Source organism: Dermacentor variabilis, chromosome 4, assembly GCF_050947875.1.
Source record: "Dermacentor variabilis isolate Ectoservices chromosome 4, ASM5094787v1, whole genome shotgun sequence".
In the NCBI taxonomy this organism is placed as follows: domain Eukaryota; kingdom Metazoa; phylum Arthropoda; class Arachnida; order Ixodida; family Ixodidae; genus Dermacentor; species Dermacentor variabilis.
The window spans coordinates 219,511,959-219,535,438 of NC_134571.1; the positions used below are offsets into that span (position 1 = coordinate 219,511,959).

General features: G+C 46.8%; 1 protein-coding gene across 2 annotated transcripts in view; it reads right to left on the minus strand.

The window, feature by feature from the left end:
• The window catches only part of LOC142580113 (transmembrane protein 117-like), a 161,048-nt gene that overhangs the window by 131,551 nt on the left and 6,017 nt on the right, over positions 1 to 23,480 (minus strand). The window contains exons 2-5 of one of the 2 annotated variants that reach the window (XM_075690929.1): positions 21,990 to 22,068; positions 21,234 to 21,285; positions 20,851 to 20,943; positions 14,856 to 14,993 (exon numbers count right to left, since the gene is read on the minus strand). In XM_075690929.1, the coding sequence (XP_075547044.1) occupies positions 14,856 to 14,993; positions 20,851 to 20,943; positions 21,234 to 21,285; positions 21,990 to 22,041 (335 nt within the window). In that variant the 5' untranslated portion in view covers positions 22,042 to 22,068. The remainder of the gene's footprint in view (positions 1 to 14,855; positions 14,994 to 20,850; positions 20,944 to 21,233; positions 21,286 to 21,989; positions 22,069 to 23,480) is intronic. The other variant, XM_075690930.1, reaches the window with a different exon arrangement.

Here is a 23,480-nt window from a genome sequence, read left to right on the forward strand (position 1 = left end):
TGCGACACACATTGCTTCATAAAAACAGTATGAATAGGAAGCATTGTCACCTACCTAAAGGTATCACAGAAGAATCCCACTACGGGTTTCTCAGAAAGAATTAGGGCTGTGCGAACACTCTAAACTTTTGCATAACAAGTGAACAATAGTTCTATTCGATTCAGTCTTCGAATTGATCAGTCACTTTTTGTAAACATGAATATTTTGCTAATAGTTTTCTAACAGCATTTGAGATCTTCAAGTGAGTTTGAACATGAAATTGGAGCAAAATTATGTGATCAATTTTATCCTTGTAGCCAGTTACGTAGTGGAGCGGGGCTACATGGCTAATCATGGGCTTGACCAGCTAAACGATGATAATTTGCCCTCTCTGAAGTTCCCTGTGTATGGAAACACACTACTTACTTTTTCCTAATACTCCTTTTGTGGTTATAATAAACAACACTTCAAACCTTGCAATGTAATGACAGAAACTTGCTAACATTGTGAATACTATTACTAGGATGCGAACATTGTTTCATATTAATAGTAACAATGGCTCTTCATTATTTAAAAACTATTCAAAACCTATTCAACACTCGAGTCAATGAAATTCATTTCTAGCACTATTCGATTCATATTCAATGTAGTTTCAATTGCAAAGCAGTTTCAGCCAGGTGAAAAAAAGATTCGTGCTGGTCTGAAAATTTAACCTGGGACCAGCGCTGGTCCCAGAGCAACCGCCCCGTAAAGGCGCGCGCCTTTACGGGGCGGTTGCTCTATCATCTGAGCGAACTGGATGGTTAGCAGATAGCAGAGGGGGGCATATTAATTGACAACTCATAGCACTGGAAGACAGAATGTGTCAAATCATTTAAAGTGGCAAAGTGGAGCAGGGTTGATAAAAGTAAAAGATGGGTAGAGCAACCATCCTGGAAAGGCACTGGTCCAAAGATTGATCCTTTACCAGGACGAATGCTTCTTCAACAGTGCAGCTTTCTTAGAAATTCGTGTTGGGTGTACTTTGCAGCTTCATGTTATAGCCAATCTATCCCGTTATAGTCAATCTATCCCGAATGGCGAGACTAGAAATGAAATAGATTTTATACTCTGTGCTAACCCTGGCATCGTACAAAATGTGGACGTGCTCGGCAAAGTGCGCTGCAGTGACCATAGGATGTTAAGAACTCGAATCAGCCTAGACTTGAGGAGGGAACGGAAGAAACTGATATATAAGAAGCCGATCAATGAGTTAGCGGTAAGAGGGAAAATAGATCAATTCCGGATCAAGCTCCGGAACAGGTATTCGGCTTTAACTCACGAAGAAAACTTTAGTGTTGAAGATATGAACGACAATCTTATGGGCGTCATTAAGGAGTGTGCAATAGAAGTCGGTGGTAACTCCATTAGACAGGATACCCGTAAGTTATCACAGGAGATGAAGATCTGATCAAGAAATGCCAATGTGTGAAAGCCTCTAACCCTACAGCAAGAATAGAACTGGCAGAACTTTCCAAGTTAATCAACAAGCGTAAGACAGCTGACATAAGGAACTATAATATCGATAGAACTGAACATGCTCTCAGGAACGGAGGAAGCCTAAAAGCAGTGAAGAAGAAACTAGGAATAGGCAAGAATAAGATGTATGCATAAAGAGACAAAGCCGGCACTATCATTACTAATATGGATGAGATAGTCCAAGTGTCTGAAGAGTTCTATAGAGATTTATACAGTACCAGTGGCACCCACGACGATAATGGAAGAGAGAATAGTCTACAGGAATTTGAAATCCCACAAGTAACACCGGAAGAAATAAAGAAAGCCTTGGGAGCTATGCAAAGGGGGAAGGCAGCTGGGGAGGATCAGGTAATAGCAGATTTGATGAAGGATTGCGGGCAGATTGTTCTAGAAAAACTGGCCACCCTTCGACTTCAAGCGTACCGGAATCTTGGAAGAACGCTAACATAATCCTAATCCATAAGAAAGGGGGCGCCAAAGACTTGAAAAATTATAGACCGATCAGCTTACTGTCCGTTGCCTACAAGGTATTTACTAAGGTAATCGCAAATAGAATCAGGAACACCTTAGACTTCTGTCAACCAAAGGACCAGGCAAGATTCCGTAAAGGCTACTCAACAACAGACCATATTCACACTATCAATCAGGTGATAGAGAAATGTGCGGAATATAACCAACTTTTATATATAGCTTTCATTAATTACGAGAAAGCGTTTGATTCAGTCGAAACTTCAGCAGTCATGGAGGCATTTCGGAATCAGGGTGTAGACGAGCCGTATGTAAAAATACGGAAAAATATCTATAGAGGCTGCACAGCCACCGTAGTCCTCCATAAAGAAAGCAACAAAATCCCAATAAAGAAAGGCGTCAAGCAGGGAGATACGATCTCTCCAATGCTATTTACAGCATGTTTACAGGAGGTATTCAGAGACCTGGATTGGGAAGAATTGGGGATAGGAGTTAATGGAGAATACCTTAGTAACTTGCGATTCGCTGATGATATTGCCTTGCTTAGTAACTCAGGGGACCAATTGCAATGCATGCTCACTGACCTAGAGAGGCAAAGCAGAAGGGTGGGTCTAAAAATTAATCTGCAGAAAACTAAAGTAATGTTGAACAGTCTCAGAAGAAAACAGCAGTTTATGATAAGTAGCGAGGCACTGGAAGTGGTAAGGGAATACATCTACTTAGGGCAGGTAGTGACTGCGGATCCGGATCATGAGACTGAAATAATCAGAAGAATAAGAATGAGCTGGGGTGTGTTTGGCAGGCATTCTCAGATCATGAACAGCAGGTTGCCATTATCCCTCAAGAGAAAAGTGTATTACAGCTGTGTCTTACCAGTACTCACGTACGGGGCAGAAACCTGGAGGCTTACGAAAAGGGTTCTACTTAAATTGAGGACGACGCAACAAGCTATGGAAAGAAGAATGATAGGTGTAACGTTAAGGGACAAGAAAAGAGCAGATTGGGTGAGGGAACAAACACAAGTAATGAAATCTTAGTTGAAATCAAGAAAAAGAAATGGGGGGGCATGGGCAGGACATGTAATGAGGAGGGAAGATAACCGATGGTCCGTAAGGGTTACGGACTGGATTCCAAGGGAAGGGAAACATAGCAGAGGACGGCGGAAAGTTAGGAGGGCGGATGAGATTAAGAAGTTTGCAGGGGCAACATGGCCACAATTAGTACATGACCGGGGCAGTTGGAGAACTTTGGGAGAGGCCTGTGCCCTGCAGTGGGCGTAACCAGGCTGATGAAGATCCCTTTACCTATTTTGCACCTTGCTGGCTTTCACGGAAGTGATTTGCTTAAAACAAACAGGTACAAAACTGTCAACAAAAAGGTCTACATTCATTCAAACAAAGGGAGGTATAGGGAAGATAACTCCCAAGGGGCTAGGAAAAGTAAACTTGGAATCAAGTTCACGCATATATTCCCCGAAAACAGTATCTTTCGGCACCAATGTTCAGTACATCGCCGGATTGTGAACATATGACGTGCTTTCTGGCCACTGAATCCTATCTAAACAAGAAAAGGCGCATGGCATGTACGATTGGAAACAGTAGCCACCCACTGCAGCAGCTTCCCTGCAATGTATTCATCCACCTATCCCACATGAAAACACCGACACGCACTCAGTTTCCTATTCCAGTTTCAGCAAATCTCCTCCAGGGTGATTGCTGCCTGATTCACCGTTATCGCCACCAACCCCATTGCAATAAGCATCTTCACCTATCTGTTTCAGAGAGCATGGGGCACAGCACCATCGGAAGCGTACTGCACACTTTTAATAGGGAATAACCCAAGCGCGCCACCATTTCCTGCTGCAGGCATTGCAAAGCGAGTGCCATCTTGTGCTCTAGCGGCATCATCGGCATCATATTCCAGGGTAACCCACCAGCTTGATTTCGTTTTGGTCTCCCGACGCTGTTTTAAAACATTATGCAATAAAAAAACATGTGTTTCAGGTTACCCCACCAGCTCGACGTGTGCGGGCGTTTCAGGTGGCAACGATTCGTGCGGAGTGCGCACACTTCCAATCAAGATGCCCTGCTCAGAAAAGCTGCTGATTCAGGCGCAAATGTGAGCTTGCTAAAGATACAAATATGTATGACAATGCGCTTTTCAGGCTGCTTGGGCCCCGCCAGTTCTAATGGCATCAGTATTTTGTGCTGCAATGATTTGTGCAAAGCTTTGCATTACGTAGATGTCAACTAGAGTTGAGCCTGTCAATGATTTTGTGACTTTGAGTCCTGCGTTTTCCCAGTTAGTAACATTTCTTTCCAGCATTTTGTTTCCAAAATGTATGAACAACGTTATACTGAACTTGGACATTTTTCTATTATGCAGGGACATCCCAGAAAGCTGGGGTCATATATTATGTCAATACTGTCGTCACTGATAAGCATCTGCAAGGGATAATCAAGATTCTTGAGTACCATTGTCTTGGCTCCATGATGGGCCCAAAGCTTATCTTTGAAGGGAACACCTTGCAATCATATGTTAAGGTTGACCATGTAATACACTTAGTGTGTTGTTATATGGCTCGAGTGGTACAATCCCATAGGTGCAGTCAGAGCCGGCCATTAGTGCGGTCGGCACAGACCAGACGACATGCTCTCATTGTGCAGGTAGCCACAAACAAACCTAGCTCATGCACACTACAGGAAACAAAATGCTCAAGTTATAACAAACAACACAAAAAGACTAGGAAGAAATATCCAAAGCTGGTAAAAAAGAGCTTGCCACATTGAGAACAATTGGCAAGAATAATTCTACCCACACCAAGGCAGCAGCTTCAATATGCCGTGGGAGAAAGTGTTTGCATTGCAATGAAGAAAGGAAGGTACATCCAGAACTGAAACCTGTGCCTGTAGCAATATTAAGTGCATAAAAGGAGGCCAAGATGGCTGCTTGACTGGTTTCACAAAAGTGGCCTTGCTTACTTTTGAGGAAATTCAGCTCTGAATCTGAACACTGGACTGTCACATTAAAGACGATGCAAAAGCAAATGATTGGTACCTTGTAGCAGGTACTCCCTGGTCTGAGCATGCCTGTGGTTACTGCAAGCTGTGCAGGCTGCGACTGCCTACTCTCCATCAGCCAGACATGTTTGTCCTACACTTGTGTGACCCCACACATTTGTTCCATCATCATCTTCAACTGTCATCAACCTTTTCTGTCTTTTTCATTATCCCCTTACCTCAGTGCACAGTATCAAGTCGGAAGCATGTCCTTCAGACTGACCCTTGGAATACGAACAATGGAACAGGAGCAGTACAAGAACAATGGAATGCATGCGTATTTTTTAAGCAGTGATTCCTCCTACAGTCTACGCTCGTCACGATAGACCCGCATGCAACGGACTTTTAGATATAATGGAACATATTTCAACCTTAGTTTGTTCTACCTATTTTATTAATGCAACGAAGCTCACTTTTAATGGACTGCATTACAACGGACTACCAGCTACAGAGGACAAAATTAGCAGCAATTTTTTTTTTCAAATTTGGGCGTATAAAACATGCTTTTATTGTGTGAACACAGACTGACAACTCACTTGCGAGGGTCAGCCGACGATCGCGGCTCAGTATCGCGCGTGTGGGAGAGGAAGGCGGGGCAGAAACATGCCGTCTTCTTTTGCATACGAAGCAGTGGGGGAGCCAAGGAAGAGGGGGGTTCTACTCCGGCAGCTGCTGCTTACGGTGCGGCTGTGCGGGCACTGTATCTTGAAAGCAATATGCGATGTGGACAAACTGCGCCCAGTGCCGATAGCTTCGCAGGCACTGTGCTTTCGACATTTAGTTCTCGTTGAAGTGAGAGACAGCGCGAAGGTCAATTCACGCGCTGCTGCTGCCATGCTTCCTCACTCCATTTTCACAGTGACTTTCTGCGGTTATCGAGGGAGATCAAACTACTATCTTAACTTTGCATAGCTGTCTACTAATTCGCTATTGCATTCGATGCTTTGCCTATCTGGCGAAACAGCGACTTTTTTTGTTTGCTTTTTACTTTGGACATTCGTCACTCGCTCTATGCAATAACATTGTTAGACATCGCAACCAAAGTTTTTGAAGCAAGGCGCTTCGGATGTGATGGACTTCAGATAAAATGGACGTTTTTTGTCGGATTATCAGGGTTCATTGTAACGAGAGTCGACTTCACTACGTTGTCTTGTGTTTCTTGGGTGGTTCAATTTAGAGTCGAACCTTGGTATATCGAACAACGCGGTGACCGCAAGAAAGTTCTATATAGCCAGAATTCGATATAGAAAATCACATAAAAAATGCGTCATAAGCTTTTGGAAATCAATCAATGAACCAGTCGGGGATTGTTGTTCGGAGTGCGTGCTATTGGCCTAGGCTGCGCCGACTGGGTTGTATTATTCGCAGTATTAGTCGGCGCCCAAATGGTGCCCTCAGCATCATCGATGTGTGCAGCTATAGCGTGCAGTTGTCGGGAACGCTCATCGCGCCACCGCTATCTTCGAGGGTGTTGTGGGAAAGCTCACCGACTGTCCACAGAGCGCACAGAGTTCAATATATCCATTTTACATCTGACCCCGTTTGAAATAAACAATTCAAAAAGCACGTGATTTTCCAGGTGATATAGAAAGTGTTCAATATATGCAATATTCCATATATCCGTGTTCAATATATCGAGGTTTGACTGTAGTTCATTATTTAGTCATTTATTTATTACAGAGTCCAGCATTAGCTCGCAGAGCATTATAGCAAGAGTGGGGGCGGACAGAGACATTTAACAAATTTCCAAAGTAACATGGCTTTGAAAGGAGAGATAATCAGAGAAGAAAGTCGCTCATGACACCAAGATGCATCACGGCCACACACAAAAAAAGAAGGAGAAAGCAATCAGGTAATGAGACATTTTACAAATTTGCAGTGTAACACAATAGACAGTAATATGCCAAGCGAACAAGGCTTTGAAAGCCATGAAGGCCCGAAAATCCATTGTGATCATACAAACAAAAGGTGAGAACAACCAGGCAAAATGAGAGCGCATATGTACTTTGAACACTCATTTGAACCTGAGAGTTTTATTCTATGCTTAAAATGGCTTCAGGAAGCTGGTTTCACTCAGGCGATATTCTTAGAAAAATTAATTTCTAAGCAAATTACTCCTACCAGCTATCTCCTGAACCTTTAAACCATGGCTGCCATGAAAAAATTTCAGCTTAAGCGCTTGTCCACACTTGCCCACGTTTGTACCGGACAAAGCACTTGTCCATGTTACTTGTCATCTTCTTTTGCGCTTTTACTCATATTAGGCTACGTTCCCACATGGGAAGCTGGAAGCAAGCGAAAAGGCCGAAGCAGGCACAACATATTTTCCATGCATGTCCAAGATGTTCACATTTGTTTTGCCACGGGTGTGGCCACCACTGCTGCTTTCGCTCACATCCATCTAGTCTGCGTATGATTGTCCACATGGTAGCACTCTTCATTTCACCATTTCAAGTGGTATATTCATTCATTGGCCCATCCATGATGAAAAGCGATCATTTCGTGGAACTTCGCGTGTCGTCTGCAACTTTCGTCTGCCATGGAAGAGGAAGAAGAAATAGTTCTGATACTTCTAGCTAGTTTTTTTCCCTAGAAAGAAACAATGAACAACGGAAGAAGCAGACACCTTAGAAGCGGACACCTCAGATCCAGTGGTGGTGGGTTTGCCCGGCTTTGCAAAAACGTGAGTAGTTGGGTCACACCAACGCGTTGCTGCCACACCTCCAGTCCTGTGACTTTGAATACTATCGCGAGTAAGTACTGTTGACAGACATCTCCTTGTAAAGCCGGTGACTCGTTGTAGAGCACAGGGTGGTTCTCAATCGTGTCGATCAGCATCACAGCCGATTCAATGTTCAATTTCAAAACGGAATATTTAGATGCTACTGCAGCTTCCGGTGAAGTGGAACGATTTTCTGCTTCATCGTGGCAAAAAAAATCAGTCTGAGACTGATTGGGTTTGCCGCCTGGTTTTCTGCCAATTTTCCAGCCTAGGCGGGTTTTTGAACCTTGAAGCTTTTGCCACTTCTGCCTGCTTTGAGGCCAAGAGTGAACGTAGCCTTAGACTATGGAATACCAACTAGCTCAAACTAGCCTGAGACAGCACCTACAAAGGCTCAAATCTGCAGTTGGAATAAGGTTTCAATAAGGCTTTGAGACTGCAGCTGCAATTGAATCACCACTGAGGTGATGCTACTTTTGTCATGGTAGTCACCGGCGGTATATCTTGCTGCTTGATTTTGTCCGCACTCTAGCGAATTGGTCATGGTACGTTGATAAGTGTCTCACAGCACACACGTGCACTCAAGAACAGGACGTATGTCCTATTCATGCAGAACAGCTTTTTCACAGTTACGGGGCACATGTGCAAAAGTACAGGCCAAAAACAAGACTTCTATTTGCCTTATTTGCCATTCTGTTGATGTGCTCATGCCACAAAAGGTTATCCTGAATATATAGGCCCACATACGCTGCTACTTTTACATGCGGAAAACTGACATTGACATTGTTTAGTTAAATTTTGTTGTGTTTAGAGTCATGCGCCAAGTACTACACCACTTAGGAATTTTGTTTAGGTTAGACTGTCGAAGTTCCATATCTGCTGGAGTGTTGTAGTGGGTGGTAGACGATGTAAACTGCATATAAATGTATTTTTGAAGTAATTCCATTTGATATGTCATTAATGAAAAGTTCGACAGCGTGTTACACTCCTGTAATACATGAAGGCGAAAGCCTGCTGCACATGTGGTAATGCATTAAGTTATACGATCAAAGGGGTCAGACTTCTTGGAAGACATAACAAGCTGCAGTGTGAAGTAAACATGTGGTGCTGTAGGTAGACCTCCTTAATGACACATGCTAGCATCTAATGCAGTACCTAAAGGTTCTTTCGTTCTCTCTCCCCTTCTTTCTTTGTTCGTTCTTTCCTCCGTGCATTCCTTCTATTGCTTCTTCATTCATTGTATTATTGATCGAAGTATGTGCAGAATATTTCACTTATGTATCTTTCTTGTTCGCTTATGTTTGCTAATTCATGTGCTGCTTTATTCGTCTACTGTACTAATTGCCGAAATTCTGCTATTGACCTGGTTCTTTTTTTATGCTCTATGTAATATTGGAATATTCATGGATTGTACTAAGTGCTGCTTTTGACCCACCCTGTAATGACAGACAGACCAAAAGTATGAGTAAATAATAATTTAAAAAATATTGCTACGGAACAGCCGCCACAGTGTGGCTGCACTGAGGACGACGAAGACGACGTGTGTGCCGGTTTGATATAGCGTCGACATTTTGGCCTCTGTGAGCTTACCTGTAAATAAATTGTAAATAGTATTCGGCTTCAGCTTCACGTAACATTAATTTGGTGGAGGTGGAGGTTCCCCGTACCCGTCGTGGAGCTTCGCAGCGGTCCCAACGGCGACAATGCAACTTCGGCTCCTGCTGGCGGCACTTCATCTACGCAAGCGTCCCCGCCTGCAGCCCCGACCTACATCGCCGTTTCCCCACCTCGGGATACTGGTGTTTTCAACGGAGTCGGCAGTCCTGATGTTGACGACTGGCTCCTCTTATACGAACGTGTCAGCACCAGTCACAGGTGGGATCCGACTATTGTGCTTGCCAACGTACTTTTCTACCTTGACTGAGCTCCATTGGCGTCGTTCCAGACTCACGAAGAGGAGATCTCGAGCTGGGATTTCTTCAAAGACAAGCTACGCGACCTTTTTGGCAATCCGTTTGGTCAACATGTCCACGCCAAGAAAGCCCTTGCCACACGTGTACAGACGTCGACCGAGTCCTACGTATCGTACATTCTCGACATGTTGGCCCTTTGTGCCAAGGCTGACCCGAACATGACTGAGAACGATAAGGTTAATCACGTCCTCGAAGGCATTGCTGACGACGACTTCAATTTACTGGTGTTTACGAACGTTACCAGCATCGATACCATCCTCAAGGAGTGCCGCCGTCTCTAACATGCTAAAAGCCGCTGGGTATCCCAGCACATCACGTGACTTCCCAACACAGCTGCTACGTTATCCTGTGACGACCTCTTCCACCAGCCGTCGCAATGTGACAACTTGACCCGTATCATTCGTCATGAGGTCGAAGTGGCACAACCGGCAGCCCCTTCATTTCCGTTACCTGATCATTCTCCGGTGACAATCTCCTTGATTCAAGCCGTCGTCCGTCAAGAGTTGTCCAACGTCGGCGTGCAATCCATTCGTTCCGTATGCTCGGAACCTTTGTCGCCACGCATGTCCCCACCGCGCTCTTCTTACTCCTCTTATGCACAGCGCAACCCCTCCGAATGGCGAACCGTGGACGACAAGCCGATATGTTTTAACTGCCGACGCATTGGACATGTCACTCGCCACTGCCGCAGCCGCTGGACTTCTACAACGCGCTATTATCCTGATTACTCCCCTCGCCCCTCTAGCGCATCCTTTTCCTTCGCCCCTTCTATGCCCGCTCCATCATCTGACCCTGCGACACCTTTGATACGACCCCGCTACTCCCGCTCGCCTTCTCCCTCCCGCCGCCAATCTCGCTCGCCCCTGTCACGCCGTGCTCCTTCTCCAACCTACTCGCCGCACCCTCGACCGGAAAACTAGACAGTGTAGCTTCTGGAGGTGAAGCTGCATTGATGACATTGGCACGAAATCCTCGCTTCACCTTACCCACGAACAAGAATCTTTTGGACGTTCTCGTCGACAATGTTCCTGTGTGCGCATTGATTGACACCGGGGCGCATGTGTCCATTATGAGTGCTGCACTTAGCCGTCGGCTCAAGAAAGTTCTGACGCCTGCCGCGGACCAAGTTGTACAAGTCGCCGACGGAGGGACTGTAGCTATTGTTGGCATGCATTCTGCCCGACTCACCATTGCTGAAAGACACACCGTCGTTCTCTTCACCGTCATCGAGCATCGCCCTCACGAACTCATTCTCGGTCTGGATTTTCTTGCCCATCATTCTGCCCTCATTGACTGTTCAGTCGGCTCACTTCGCCTTGACTTGCCTCTCCTTGCCGACCCTGTGGTCCCGCCTCCAAGCCATCTGAGCTGCATAGATTTTATTCGCCTACCACCTCACTCTGTGACACACGTCGATTTGTCCTCTCCAGCTGTACCTGACGGCAATTACGTGGCCGCACCAATTCCGGCCGTTATGCTTACACATGGTGTTACCGTGCCGCACACTGTGCTGAAAATTACTGGCAACCGCACCTGCCTTCCACTTGTCAATTTCGCGCTAACCGCGCAAGTTCTGCCTCAGGGGATCTCCTTCGCTATAATTCGCGCTTTGCAGGATGATGAGGTCGAGCCATTCACAGTGGAAGATCGTTACAGCTCAGCCCATACCGTGACGTCATCGCACGGTACTGACGTCGACATTAAGAAGATGGTCTCCTCTGACCTTACACCTGCTCAAGCTGAAGCTCTTTGCCGCGTTCTTGAATGCTATCGCGACATATTTGACTTTGACAATAGACCCTTAGGTCAAACGTCCATTGTGACCCATCGCATAAATACTGGCGATGCGAACCCTATTCACCGACGTCCATACCGTGTTTCTGCATCGGAACGAGCTGTTATCCAACAGGAAGTCACAAAGATGCTTGCAAAGGACCTTATCGAGCCTTCCTGTAGTCCCTGGGCATCTCCCGTCGTACTTGTCAAAAAGAAGGATGGAACGTGGCGCTTTTGTGTAGATTATCGCCACCTGAACAAAATCACAAGAAAGGACGTGTACCCTTTGCCACATATTGATGACGCTCTAGACTGCCTGTATGGTGCCACCTATTTTTCTTCTATCGACTTACGGTCCGGCTACTGGCAGACATCCGTCGATGACATGGACCGAGAGAAGACTGCATTTGTTACCTCTGACGGCCTTTATCAGTTCAAGGTGATGCCTTTCGGTCTCTGTAACACGCCCGCCACCTTCGAACGAATGATGGACTCTTTGCTTCAGGGGTTCAAGTGGTCCACCTGTTTGTGCTATCTGGACGACGTCATCGTTTATTCGCCCACATTCAACACGCATCTAGACCGTCTTTCAGCGATTCTTGACGTGTTCCGCCGCGCCGGTCTCCAGTTGAACTCGCCAAAATGTCATTTCGTTCGCCGCCAAATCGCCGTCCTTGGACACCTCGTAGACGCCAGAGGCGTGCAACTGGATCCGTACAAAATTCGCGCCGTTACGAATTTTCCTGTTCCGAAGTCTACCAAGGACGTTCGTAGTTTCGTAGGGCTGTGCTCTTATTTCCGACGCTTTGTGAAGGATTTTGCGACCCATCGCACGTCCCCTTACCGACCTCTTGAAGAAAGACGCCCCTTTTTCTTGGGGTCCTGACCATGCCGCATCTTTCTCGCAGCTGACTACTCTCCTTACCACGCCTCCAATTTTGGCCCACTTTGACCCGTCTGCCTCAACGGAAGTTCGAACTGATGCCAGTGGTCACGGCATAGGAGCAGTGTTAGCACAGCGCCAGCGTGGACATGATCGCGTTATAGCCTACGCCAGCCTACTTCTATCACCCGCCGAGTGCAATTCAATCACAGAGCATGAGTGCCTCGCTCTTGTGTGGGCTGTTGCGAAATTTCGTCCATACTTGTACGTACGCCCCTTCTGTGTCATCACTGATCACCAAGCTCTCTGCTGGCTATCCTCGCTCAAGGACCCCACGGGACAACTCGCTCGCTGGGCGTTACGCCTGCAAGAATATACCTTCTCCGGGGTATATAAGACAGGACGCTTGCACCAGGATGCCGATTGTTTGTCCCGCTACCCCGTCGACAAACCGGCTGATGCGGACGCCATCACTTGCGTTCTCTCTGTGTCCCAGTTGCTTCAAATCGGCAACGAGCAACGGCGCGATCCTTCATTAAGCGCCCTCATCGACCGTCTGGAGTCAACTCCTGGCAACGCCTCTCTCCGGATGTTTCTCCTTAAGGAGGGGACGTTATACCGCTGCAATCTCGATCCACACGGCCTTGACCTTCTGCTCGTCATTCCATCGCACCTGCGTTCGGCTGCCCTACAGCAACTTCACGATGCTCCCTTGGCTGGACACTTGGGCGTCTCGCGCACATACGACCGTGTACGCCGTCGATTCTTTTGGCCAGGTCTCGCCCGCTCTGTGCGGCGCTACGTTGCCGCTTGTGAGCCCTGTCAGCGCCGGAAGAAGCCCTCCATACCTCGAGCTACATGTCTCCAGCCGATCGACATCCCACCCGAACCGTTTTTCCGTGTTGGTCTAGACCTTCTTGGACCATTTCCTCTCTCGGGCTCCGGAAATCAATGGGTCGCCGTCGCCACCGATTATGCTACGCGGTACGCAATCACCAGAGCGCTCCCGACAAGCTGCGCTACTGACGTTGCTGACTTTCTGCTCTACGAAATCATTTTAATGCACGGTGCTCCGCCCCAATTACTCACTGACCGTGGCTGCAGCTTTCTCTCGGCGGTCGTCGAAAACATTATCCGCTCCTGCTCGACAAAGCACAAGTTGAGTACGTCCTACCACCCCCAGACCAACGGCCTCACGGAGCGCCTCAACCGGACCATCACCGACATGCTTTCCAAGTACGTTGCGACCGACCACCACGACAGGGATCTTCACTTGCCATATATGACGTTCGCGTATAATTCATCGCGTTGCGACACCGCCGGCTATTTACCGTTCTATCTCCTATATGGCCAAGAACCCGTGTTGCCCTTGGACACTTTGCTGCTCTCGGCCACACGTTCCGCCACTGAATACGCCCGTGACGCGATCGCACACGCCGACCACGCGCGCCAGCTCGCCCGCTCCCCTCTCGAGGCCTCACAGGAGCATCAGAGATGCCTCTATGATTGCCACCATCATGACGTGCACTTTTCTCCGGGTTCTCTGGTGCTTCTCTGGTCACCCGTTTGCCGTGTGGACCTTTCCGAAAAGCTGCTGTCACGCTACACTGGCCCTTACCGTGTGGTACGACAAGTGACCGATGTCATGTACGAAATCATCCCCGCCGATCTCTCCGCATCATCATCAGCTGCAAGTGACATTGTTCATGTGGCAAGACTAAAACGCTACCACACACCTTTCACCGCGGATGTGTAGATTAAGCACCGGGACAGTGCTTCTACAGCCGGGGGTGATGCTACGGAACAGCCGCCACAGTGTGGCTGCACTGAGGACGACGAAGACGACATGTGTCCCGGTTTGATATAGCGTCGCCATTCTGGCCTCCGTGAGCTTACCTGTAAATAAATTGCAAATAGTATTCGGCTTCAGCTTCACGTAACAATATTCAGCCACTGCATCTTTGCTTGCTTATGGGGTTATGAGCCATTCACGATTATGATATTTTTTGCATCACTGGACTAGACGCCGCTTTTTTTGGGTATGGGCCATTGCAATGAGCTGCTTAAGGCTTTTGCCTTAAAAATTAAAAACTATAATGACAATTAAAAACATTCAAGGCCCAACATGGATCCCTGTTGTACATCAGATGTAACTGCAACTAATGATGAGCTCGGATCATTTACAATGGCAAGCTGTTTATGGTCAAAAAGACAGTTAGAAGCCAACGTTTCCTTGACATGTTCTGCACCTGAAACAGCAAGTCATATTGAGCCGCTTAAGCCACTATTAAGCATTAAGCGGCATTAAGCATTAATAGCGGCTTAAGCCGCTATTAACCGCATATTAAGCCGCTCATTGATACTTGTATGTCAAGGCACAATGCCCATTGGGCCAGATTACTTCTGGTGGTTTGTTTAATCATGTGAAATTAGGCTGAAATAAAGCCTAGATGTCGTGGAGGAGCAGTCTCATTCACCTGAAATCCTTCTGGACGTAGAGAGACAGCACGCTTTGGGTGTCTGCTGTCTCCAGATGGAAGTGGTTCTCATCCTGAGGCACAAGCTGTACCAACACGCCTGGAGGGAGGTGCCGCACCTCCACCGTACCGGCAGCACTGCACACAGGCAATGTTTACTCAATTAATGAGACTGCCACTCTCTCCAGAGATACAGTCGGATGTCGACATTGTCACGAGCCTTCAGAAGAACTCTTTAGGTTTTAATAAACTGCAGAGCAGCTGGCTCTTGGAAAGCGCGTCCGTCACATTTGGCTCGCAAACAGGGAAGGCACGCAGTCTTTTTTGTTCTTTTGGGCTCGGCCCACTCTTGCCCCGACCTACTACATAATTATCATCACCACCATCATAATCATCATCAAACCTGGCTACGCCCACTGCAGGGTAAAGGCCTCTGCCATACTTCTCCAACTAACCCGGTCATGTGCCAATTCTGGCCATGTTGTCCCTGCAAACTTCTTAATCCCATCCGCCCACCTAACTTTCTGCCGCCCCCTGCTACGCTTCCCTTCTGTTGGAATCCAGTCCGTAACCCTTAATGACTATCGGTTATCTTCCCTTCTCATTACATGTCCTGTCCATGCCAAATTCTCTTTCTTGATTTCAACTAAGATGTCATTAACTCACGTTTGTTCCCTCACCCAATCTGCTCTTTTCTTATCGCTTAACGTTACACCCATCATTCTTCTTTCCATAGCTCGTTGCATCGTCCTCAATTTAAATAGAACCCTTTTCGTAAGCCTCCAGGTTTCTGCCCCGTACGTGAGTACTGGTATATACTGTGGCGAGGAAAGTATATGTCACCTTGAAGAAGACAAGTCCACTTGCCGAAGCGTTGGCTCTTGCTTTCACCTTGTTCTCGTTTTACTCATCGTCTTGAATTTGCATCTCCCACTTCCCCTGTGTTTTCACAAGACAAGTCTGCCACTTTAGTCTAGTGAGGACAGTGTCCATCATTCGCTGGAAAGTAGCCGGGGCTGAACACAAGCCAAAAGGAAGGACTCGAAATTCGTATAGACCATCTGGAGTCACAAAGGCTGTTTTCTCGCGGTCTTGTTCGTCTGCCTCGATTTGCCAATAGCCACTTTTTAAATCGAGAGAAGAAAGATAGTGGGCCCGCTGTAGCCTATGTAACGAGTCATCGATACTCGGCAGCGGGTATGCATTCTTTTTAGTCACATTGTTAAGCTTCCAGTAGTGGACACAGAAGTGGAGCGTTCCGTCTTTTTTTTTTTTACCAGAACGACCGGAGACGACCACGGGCTGTTGGAAGGTTTCATGACGCCATCGTCAAGCATCTCCCGGACCTGCGTACGTACGGCTTTGAATTCTTTTGCCGACACGCGGTAAGGTGCCTGGTGCATCGGCCGTGCGTCCTCGAACGTGATGATCCTGTGTCTAGAGATGAGAGTCTGGCGTACCTTTGAAGAATTCGCAAAGCAGGTTCGGAATTCATGCAAGAAATTGAGCAGTGCTGTCAATTGATGTTGATATGGCCCAGAGATGTGTCTGCTGTCTCCACTACTTCCGACGTGAAACAGTTGTTAACATTTGCTACTTCGTCTGCAAACACTATCGAAGTACCGCGGAAAAAATGTTAATGCTCGTTGCTAAAGTTGGTAACAAGCAATTGTGACTGGCCATCACAAAACTGTATACCACTTCTAGCCACACAAACACCTTGCTTGAGGAGGTGTTAAAAATTAGTTTCGGCCACTGCTTCACCATCGTGTAAGCCACAGCATATGACATCGACAAGGACACTGGGTGGTGGAGGAAGCGTTACGCTGTCTCCAGAAACAAAAAGCACATTGGCACACCGTTGATCATCCTGCACGTCAATTGCTCGGTCAGCTGAGAATGTAATACGATGCTCTTGAAGATTAATAATAGCGTCATACTCCTGCAGGAAGTCAATGCCAAGAATAATGTCACGAAGCATTAAAATGCGTAAGACAAGGCAACACGCTACGAATGTAGATCCTTGAATTTCAACTCTAGTCGTGCAGGCGCCCTGTGGGGTAACAACATGGCCGCGAGCTGTCCAAATCTGCGAGTTATACCAGGGCGTGATTACTTTCTTCAGCTGCGTTGCCATTTTCCCATTTAATACAGAGTAGTCTGGGCTGGTGTCCATTAAAGCGCTAACGGCGTAACCGTCAATCATCATCATCATCATCATTATCATCAGCCTGGTTATGCCCACTACAGGGAAAAGGCCTCTCCCATACTTCTCCAACTACCCCGGTCATGTACTAATTGTGGTCATGTTGTCCCTGCAAACTTCTTAATCTCATCTGCCCACCTAACTTTCTGCCACTCCCTGCTACGCTTCCCTGGGAATGCAGTCCGTAACCCTTAATGACCATCGGTTATCTTCCCTTCTCATTACATGTCCTGCTCATGCCAAATTCTTTTTCTTGATTTCAACTAAGATGTCATTAACTTGCCTTTGTTCCCTCACCCAATCTGCTCTTTTCTTATCCCTTAACATTACACCCATCAATCTTCTTTCCATAGCTCATTGCGTCGTGCTCAATTTAAGTAGAACCCTTTTCGTAAGCCTCCAGGTTTCTGCCCCGTACGTGAGTACTGGTAAGACACAGCTGTTATACACTTTTCTCTTGAGGGATAAGGGCAACCTGGCTGTTCATGATCTGAGAATGCCTGCCAAACGCACCCCAGCCCATTGTTATTCTTCTGATTATTTCAGTCTCATGATCCGGATCCGCAGTCACTACCTGCCCTAAGTAGATGTATTCCCTTATCATTTCCAGTGCCTCACTACCTAATGTAAACTGTTCTCTTCCCAGAGTGTTAAACATTACTTTAGTTTTCTGCAGATTAATTTTTAAACCCACACTTCTGTGTTGCTTCTCCAGGTCAGTGAGCATCTATTGCAATTTGTGGAAAATTGTGCGGCCCTGGGTTCGAACCACGGCCCTCTTGCACGCGAGGCAGGTGCTCTACCTCTACACCACCGCTGCACCCTCAATAGTCACTGCTATATTGAGAGAAAGCCGGTCGTCCTGTTCAGCTACAGATGGTGTCTGATCGGGATCTGTCCGTGTCTGCGTCGATCGGGGGTCTTCAGCACTTCGATCGTCAGTGGCCTCGCCCCCAAAGATCGCTTTAGTTTGTTTTCCCGGTGAGGATTGGGTGACCATGCAGTAGAATACCGCTTGGGCAGAGGTGAAAATCGTCTCGGAGGCGGTGACATCGACTGCTGCCCGGCAGGCGGTGGCAAGCGCTGCTAAGAGAGGTAGTCCTCAATGTCTTGGGGTCGCTGGCCGTATCGGAGTGGTGCCAAGTATGTGGAAAAGCCTCGAAGTCCAAGGTGCCGATATGGGCACTGCTGGTACAGGTGGTCAGCCTCACTGCAGTGAAAGCACAGAGGCTGGTGATCGGGTGTTCACCAAACATCCGACTTCCGAGTGGACGTGTGTCTATCGTCGATGTAATGAACCGGTTGCACCGGACAATAGGCATCAGGAGCGGCATGAGCAAAGGGCGGCGGCGTGTACCCAGCTTTGCAGTATGATATCGGCTGTGCTGACTGAAGTGACGCAATAGGAGGAGCATGAACAACAGTGGCGGAGAGGAAGCAGGGTGCCTTAAGGCCTCCATGTAGGTTGCACGGCGGTATTCGGTAGGTTGTGCCGTAGCATTGTCAGGTGGCAAGGTATCATGGAGGGCCTGGTGCAGCTCGTCCTTGATGATGCTTGTAAGGGAGCTTACCGTAGATTGTGGTGTCGGTGTGACGCCGGCCTTTTGCAAATCTTCACACACTAAAGAGCGGATGAGCTCTCTCAGAGTCACTGTTGCTTCCGATTTGTGAAAATGTCAGCAGCGGACATGCTGTTCACTTGCCACTCATACAGGTTGGACTGATGCAGGAGCATCTTTTCTATGGTCACGGCCTCGGCCAAGAACTCCGCGACCGTCTTTGGAGGGCTCCGCACAAGACCAGCAAAGAGCTGCTCCTTGACCGCACACATCAGATGGCGTAACTTCTACTCCTCTGTCATTCCTGGATCAGCTCGTCTGAAGAAGCGCATCATGTCTTCAATGTACATGGTCACAATATCATTTGGCAACTGGAGAGGGCCTGAATTGCTTGTTCTGCTCATTCATAGTGATCAGCACTGGTGTAGATCTTAAGAAGCCGACAACAAAATTTGTGCCACGATATCAGTTGCTCCTCATGGTTGCGAAACCATGTACGTGCGCTGTCCACTAGCTAGAAGCAGACATGTCTCAGTTTTGCCGTGTCGTTAGAATGGTTCAACGCAGCCACGCATTCGAAGTTGGTTATCCAGTATTCGACGTCTTCGAACAGTGCACCATGGAACGTTGTCGGAATCTGTGGGCTCTCAAGTGTATACCTGTTCAACATCGTGCTCTCCGTACCGGTTGGGGCGATTTGAGCAGGAGCGCTGTTCATACCAGTTGAAATGGTGGGAGCCGTAGCGTCGATGACTTCCGGGGCTAGCCCCCCTGATCCTGTGGTTGGCCCAATGTATGGGAGTGTTGATTGGCACCGGATTCGTTGTGCGGATCCTTGGAGGGGTTTGCAACATCCGTGAGGGTTACCCGCAACTCCACCAGTTTGTCACGAGCCTACAGAAGTACTTTTGGGATTTTAATAAATCGCAGAGCAGCTGTCTCTTGGAAAGCGCGTCCGTTGGGGTTGGCTCATAAGTAGGGAAGGCGCACGGTCTTCTTTGTTCTTTTGGGCTCAACCCACTCTTGCCCTCGATCCACGACCCCTACATGTGGCAATATATTGAAACGAGTGGTAACAAACAGATGGTTAAAAGATAATTTACATAGAAACTCAAGCATTTAAGATCCTTTAGCTGAGCAAAAATTTCCTATACATGGATTAACGAATGATTTGTTAGTTCACAATGAAGATTTTCTGATTATTTAACACAGATTAGGCTAAAATCTGGCTGCACCCAACCTCACTAATAACTCGCCTGATAAAGTTGTTCAAATCTCTTGCAAGCTATTGGTCAATTGGTAACAAGGCAAACTGGACACACTGCCAAGTTGGCGGTAACGCCCGCATTCTACCTCTGCCGCCTTGCCAATTCACATAACTGCACTCTCCCAATGCATCCAACTCCCACACTGGTTCACTCCTAGCAGGGAGCCCTAGAAATATTGCGAGAGTGCCCAAAGCGGTGGTCTCTACATGAGGTGCCTGCAGAGAGAAGCTGCAGTGTGGTGCTACTGTACCATACCTGCGAAGCATGCAAGCCAGAGTTTGACGTGGCAGTTCTGCGGAAACCCGCAAGGTGGAGAGAAGTAATTAATAAAGGGAAAATCAGACATCCACCTGTTCGTAGCAATTGCTGCAAAGGAAACCCATACGGGTTCCTCGAAAGAAAAGCCTCACAGGTGAAAAAAAATTTGTCCTGATCCCGGATCAGGACAAATGGGCAATGTATTATATTTGAAACTCAGGTTTCACCTGAATATGTCCACACACAGTTACATTGCTTAGTGGTGTATCTTAGCCCCCTCTATGGCAGCTAACAATTACTAAGTAATCGTCAAGTGATCCTGCGTGCAGTTGGAGATAGAGTTATCAAAAGCACAAAATGCAGCAAGTGCATCTCCAAAATGAGTCAGCAGAATTGCATGAAATAGCATGCAGAAAAACAATGAGGGCGTTCATGACATGACTGAAAAGTAAAAACCAGAAAGAACTTGCTGGCAAGATGGGCAAGCTTACTTTGCCTCAATGTCTTCTTTCATGCTGGTGCATTGGTACCATCAGCACTTATCAAATTTCAAAAGTGCTCCAAAGTTTGGCAGGTTGTATATCCACGACATTAGGCTCAAGAATAACTAGACTGCCCACCTGCTCACATGTAGCAACATTGTGGAATCTCAATGGTAGCAACATTAATCCCTTATGTGTGTGACAGCAAGGAAAAGCACCCACCTGAGACTGGCATCACCTTCGTGGGAACTTGTGCAGCGACATGCCAGCAGCACTGACCGCAATGGTTGCTTGCTTGCCAATGTAGACTCTCCACTGTGCAGAATGCACATAGGAGCTCGTGTCAGTTGTTTCTGTGCACATGGGAACTAAACAGTACGGTACATCTTGTATCAATAAGGACTAAATCAATGTGACTGGTCACCAGGTGCATATTCCAAGTGTTCTGGCTAGATATGACAAAAATGTTCATTCAAAGTACACCCCCCCCCCCTTTTTCCTGGCATTCCTATGCATGAAACATTCATGCTACTGGTACTAGGACATGTGGCCCTGCTCCCTGTGTCTGTAGCATTGGAAGCGTGATGTTAGCTCAAGACGCTTACCCTGGATATCCACCAGAGCTACTGCATGCCTCACAGCTCACATCAGGATTCGCTGCACAAAGCCAGTTATTTACAATCACTTATGCAAAAACACACACACGAATGTAAAAGGCAGCTGGGCCAACTTTTACAGACACATATAAGATTTTTCGTGTCTGTGTAATTAAGCCAACAACCAATGCCTTGGCATATATTAAAGTCAGGTCTGGCCTTCATTTGACAAGCACAGCTCCAGAATTTCATTTAGCCTTGACAACACTGCGAAATGCCAAACATGAGGATTACAGTCCCTAGTAGTCCTTTGGTCCAATAAAATAATTTATACTCAACCTAGCAGGGCTTTATGGCTTTAAAGTTCTGTTGCTACACAAGGCCCGATAACCAGCAAGCATCTCACATCAGGAAAGCAAAGGGTTCTGGCTTGTCTGTTTCAATATTAGGCTGCAGCACTTACACTACACTCAGAAAGCACAGCCATCCAGTAAAAATGCTTCATCTTTTTTTCTCATAGTCCTTCATCGCATGTACACAACAAGTGTGGCTGAAAAACAAAGTTGAAATTTCCACAGGTACATGCCACAGTGCTTTTCTCATGCAGTCTGTCACGGAACAAAGAGGAGCAGCGATTGAGAACTGCAGCAGTGTTTTTCGTCTTGCTACAGAAAAAAAGACACGCAGGGCTAAGCAGTACCTCAGCCTCTCTGCAGCAAACAGTTTTGAAATGGAGAAGAACACGGCAAATGTAGAGGATCTCACCTCGACCCGAGGGCTGGTCTGTGCACGGCCGCAGCCATTCCATCCTACACATGGCCAGAAGCGTTGGGCTGCCCCCAGCCTGCAGAAGGGCATGCACCATGTCAGCCTGGCTTAAAGCACGTGGTCAGTGCCACCATCACGCTACTTATGTCTACTGTTGGATGCAGGTTTCTCCCAGCAAATCTAAGCAATCCCAAACAACTGCTGTCCGGTGTCAGCAAGTTCAATTTTATGTCTGCAAGTTTCCTTCACCACCCCACACAATTCTCTGCTGTTTTTGGCTGTTTCTCTTCTTTGGCCCTACATGACCTGCTGCAACTACATCTTTTTTTCTCTTAAATCTCAAGCAGAATAGTACCACCAACCAACAATTTGCTCAATCCCTAACCCACACTGCCACCATCTTGTCTCCAAACATTAAATACAATTCTTTGCAAAACTGGACATCAAGCAAACATCAGGCTATCAACAGCCCCTGTGAAGCTCAAAGAAGAAAGCCCTCTGATCCAAAAGCTGTTTATGAGATGTGAAGCAGAGAATAATGAGGCACTCTTTTCAGTCTTCTGGATGTTTCTGCAGAGCTAATGAATGACCATAACACTCAGCTGCAGTGAGGCAGGGCTGCAAGAACTTTAAATTTCTTGAATTGACCTACACTGTTATGCGCAGCAAGGAAAGCTTGTGCTTCTCAATAACAGAAATCCAGAGGCCAGATTTTGTAGTGACCTGTTTCTGTTCATTTCTATTGCCTGTTTTGCCAAGCAGCTTTCCTGGAAAATAATGGTGGCTTCACAGCATCTGAGATAGTGCATTGTTTCATTGTAGATGATGAATTAAAAGTGAACAAAAAATAACACAGACTATATGATGAGAGCACTGCCAATGTTGTCAGTGCTGTCTGATCCAGTGCAGTCAAATCACCACTGTCAAACTTTTTTCGGAATGATGGAGTCCAAATCAGCACCATCAAACTTTTTTCACAGTGATGCAGTCTAACTAGAATATGTAACTTCATCCTGAAAAAGTTAACAAAAGTGAACTGTGTCGGGTGACACTGTCACATGCCAATCAAATTGCAATGCTAAACTAGCTTGAATGCGACACATTTTAGACTGTTTAGGTGCTCACCTTGTATTTGGATTTTACTGGTTAAGATGAACTTTCCACAACAATGCCACAAATTCATTTTCCTATCATGCAGCCAACAGGATTATGAAATAAATAAATTTATGTGTACTACAAACACTTTGAGAATCACCGTTATGCGAAGCCTTCTGCACAAAACTCATTGTTCTTCTGAGCAGCTGCTGACTCGAGTGGCCCTGCCCTGTGCGTGACTGGAATAACCTGCCCATCATCGTTTATAACTGCTGTAACTGACCACTTATGCATTTCATGACTCTTGCAATATTTTCTTCATTCTCTGTATATGCCACCCCTTCTGTAACACCCACTTTTTAGGTGGTACTTAAAGTAATGAAATGAAACTGG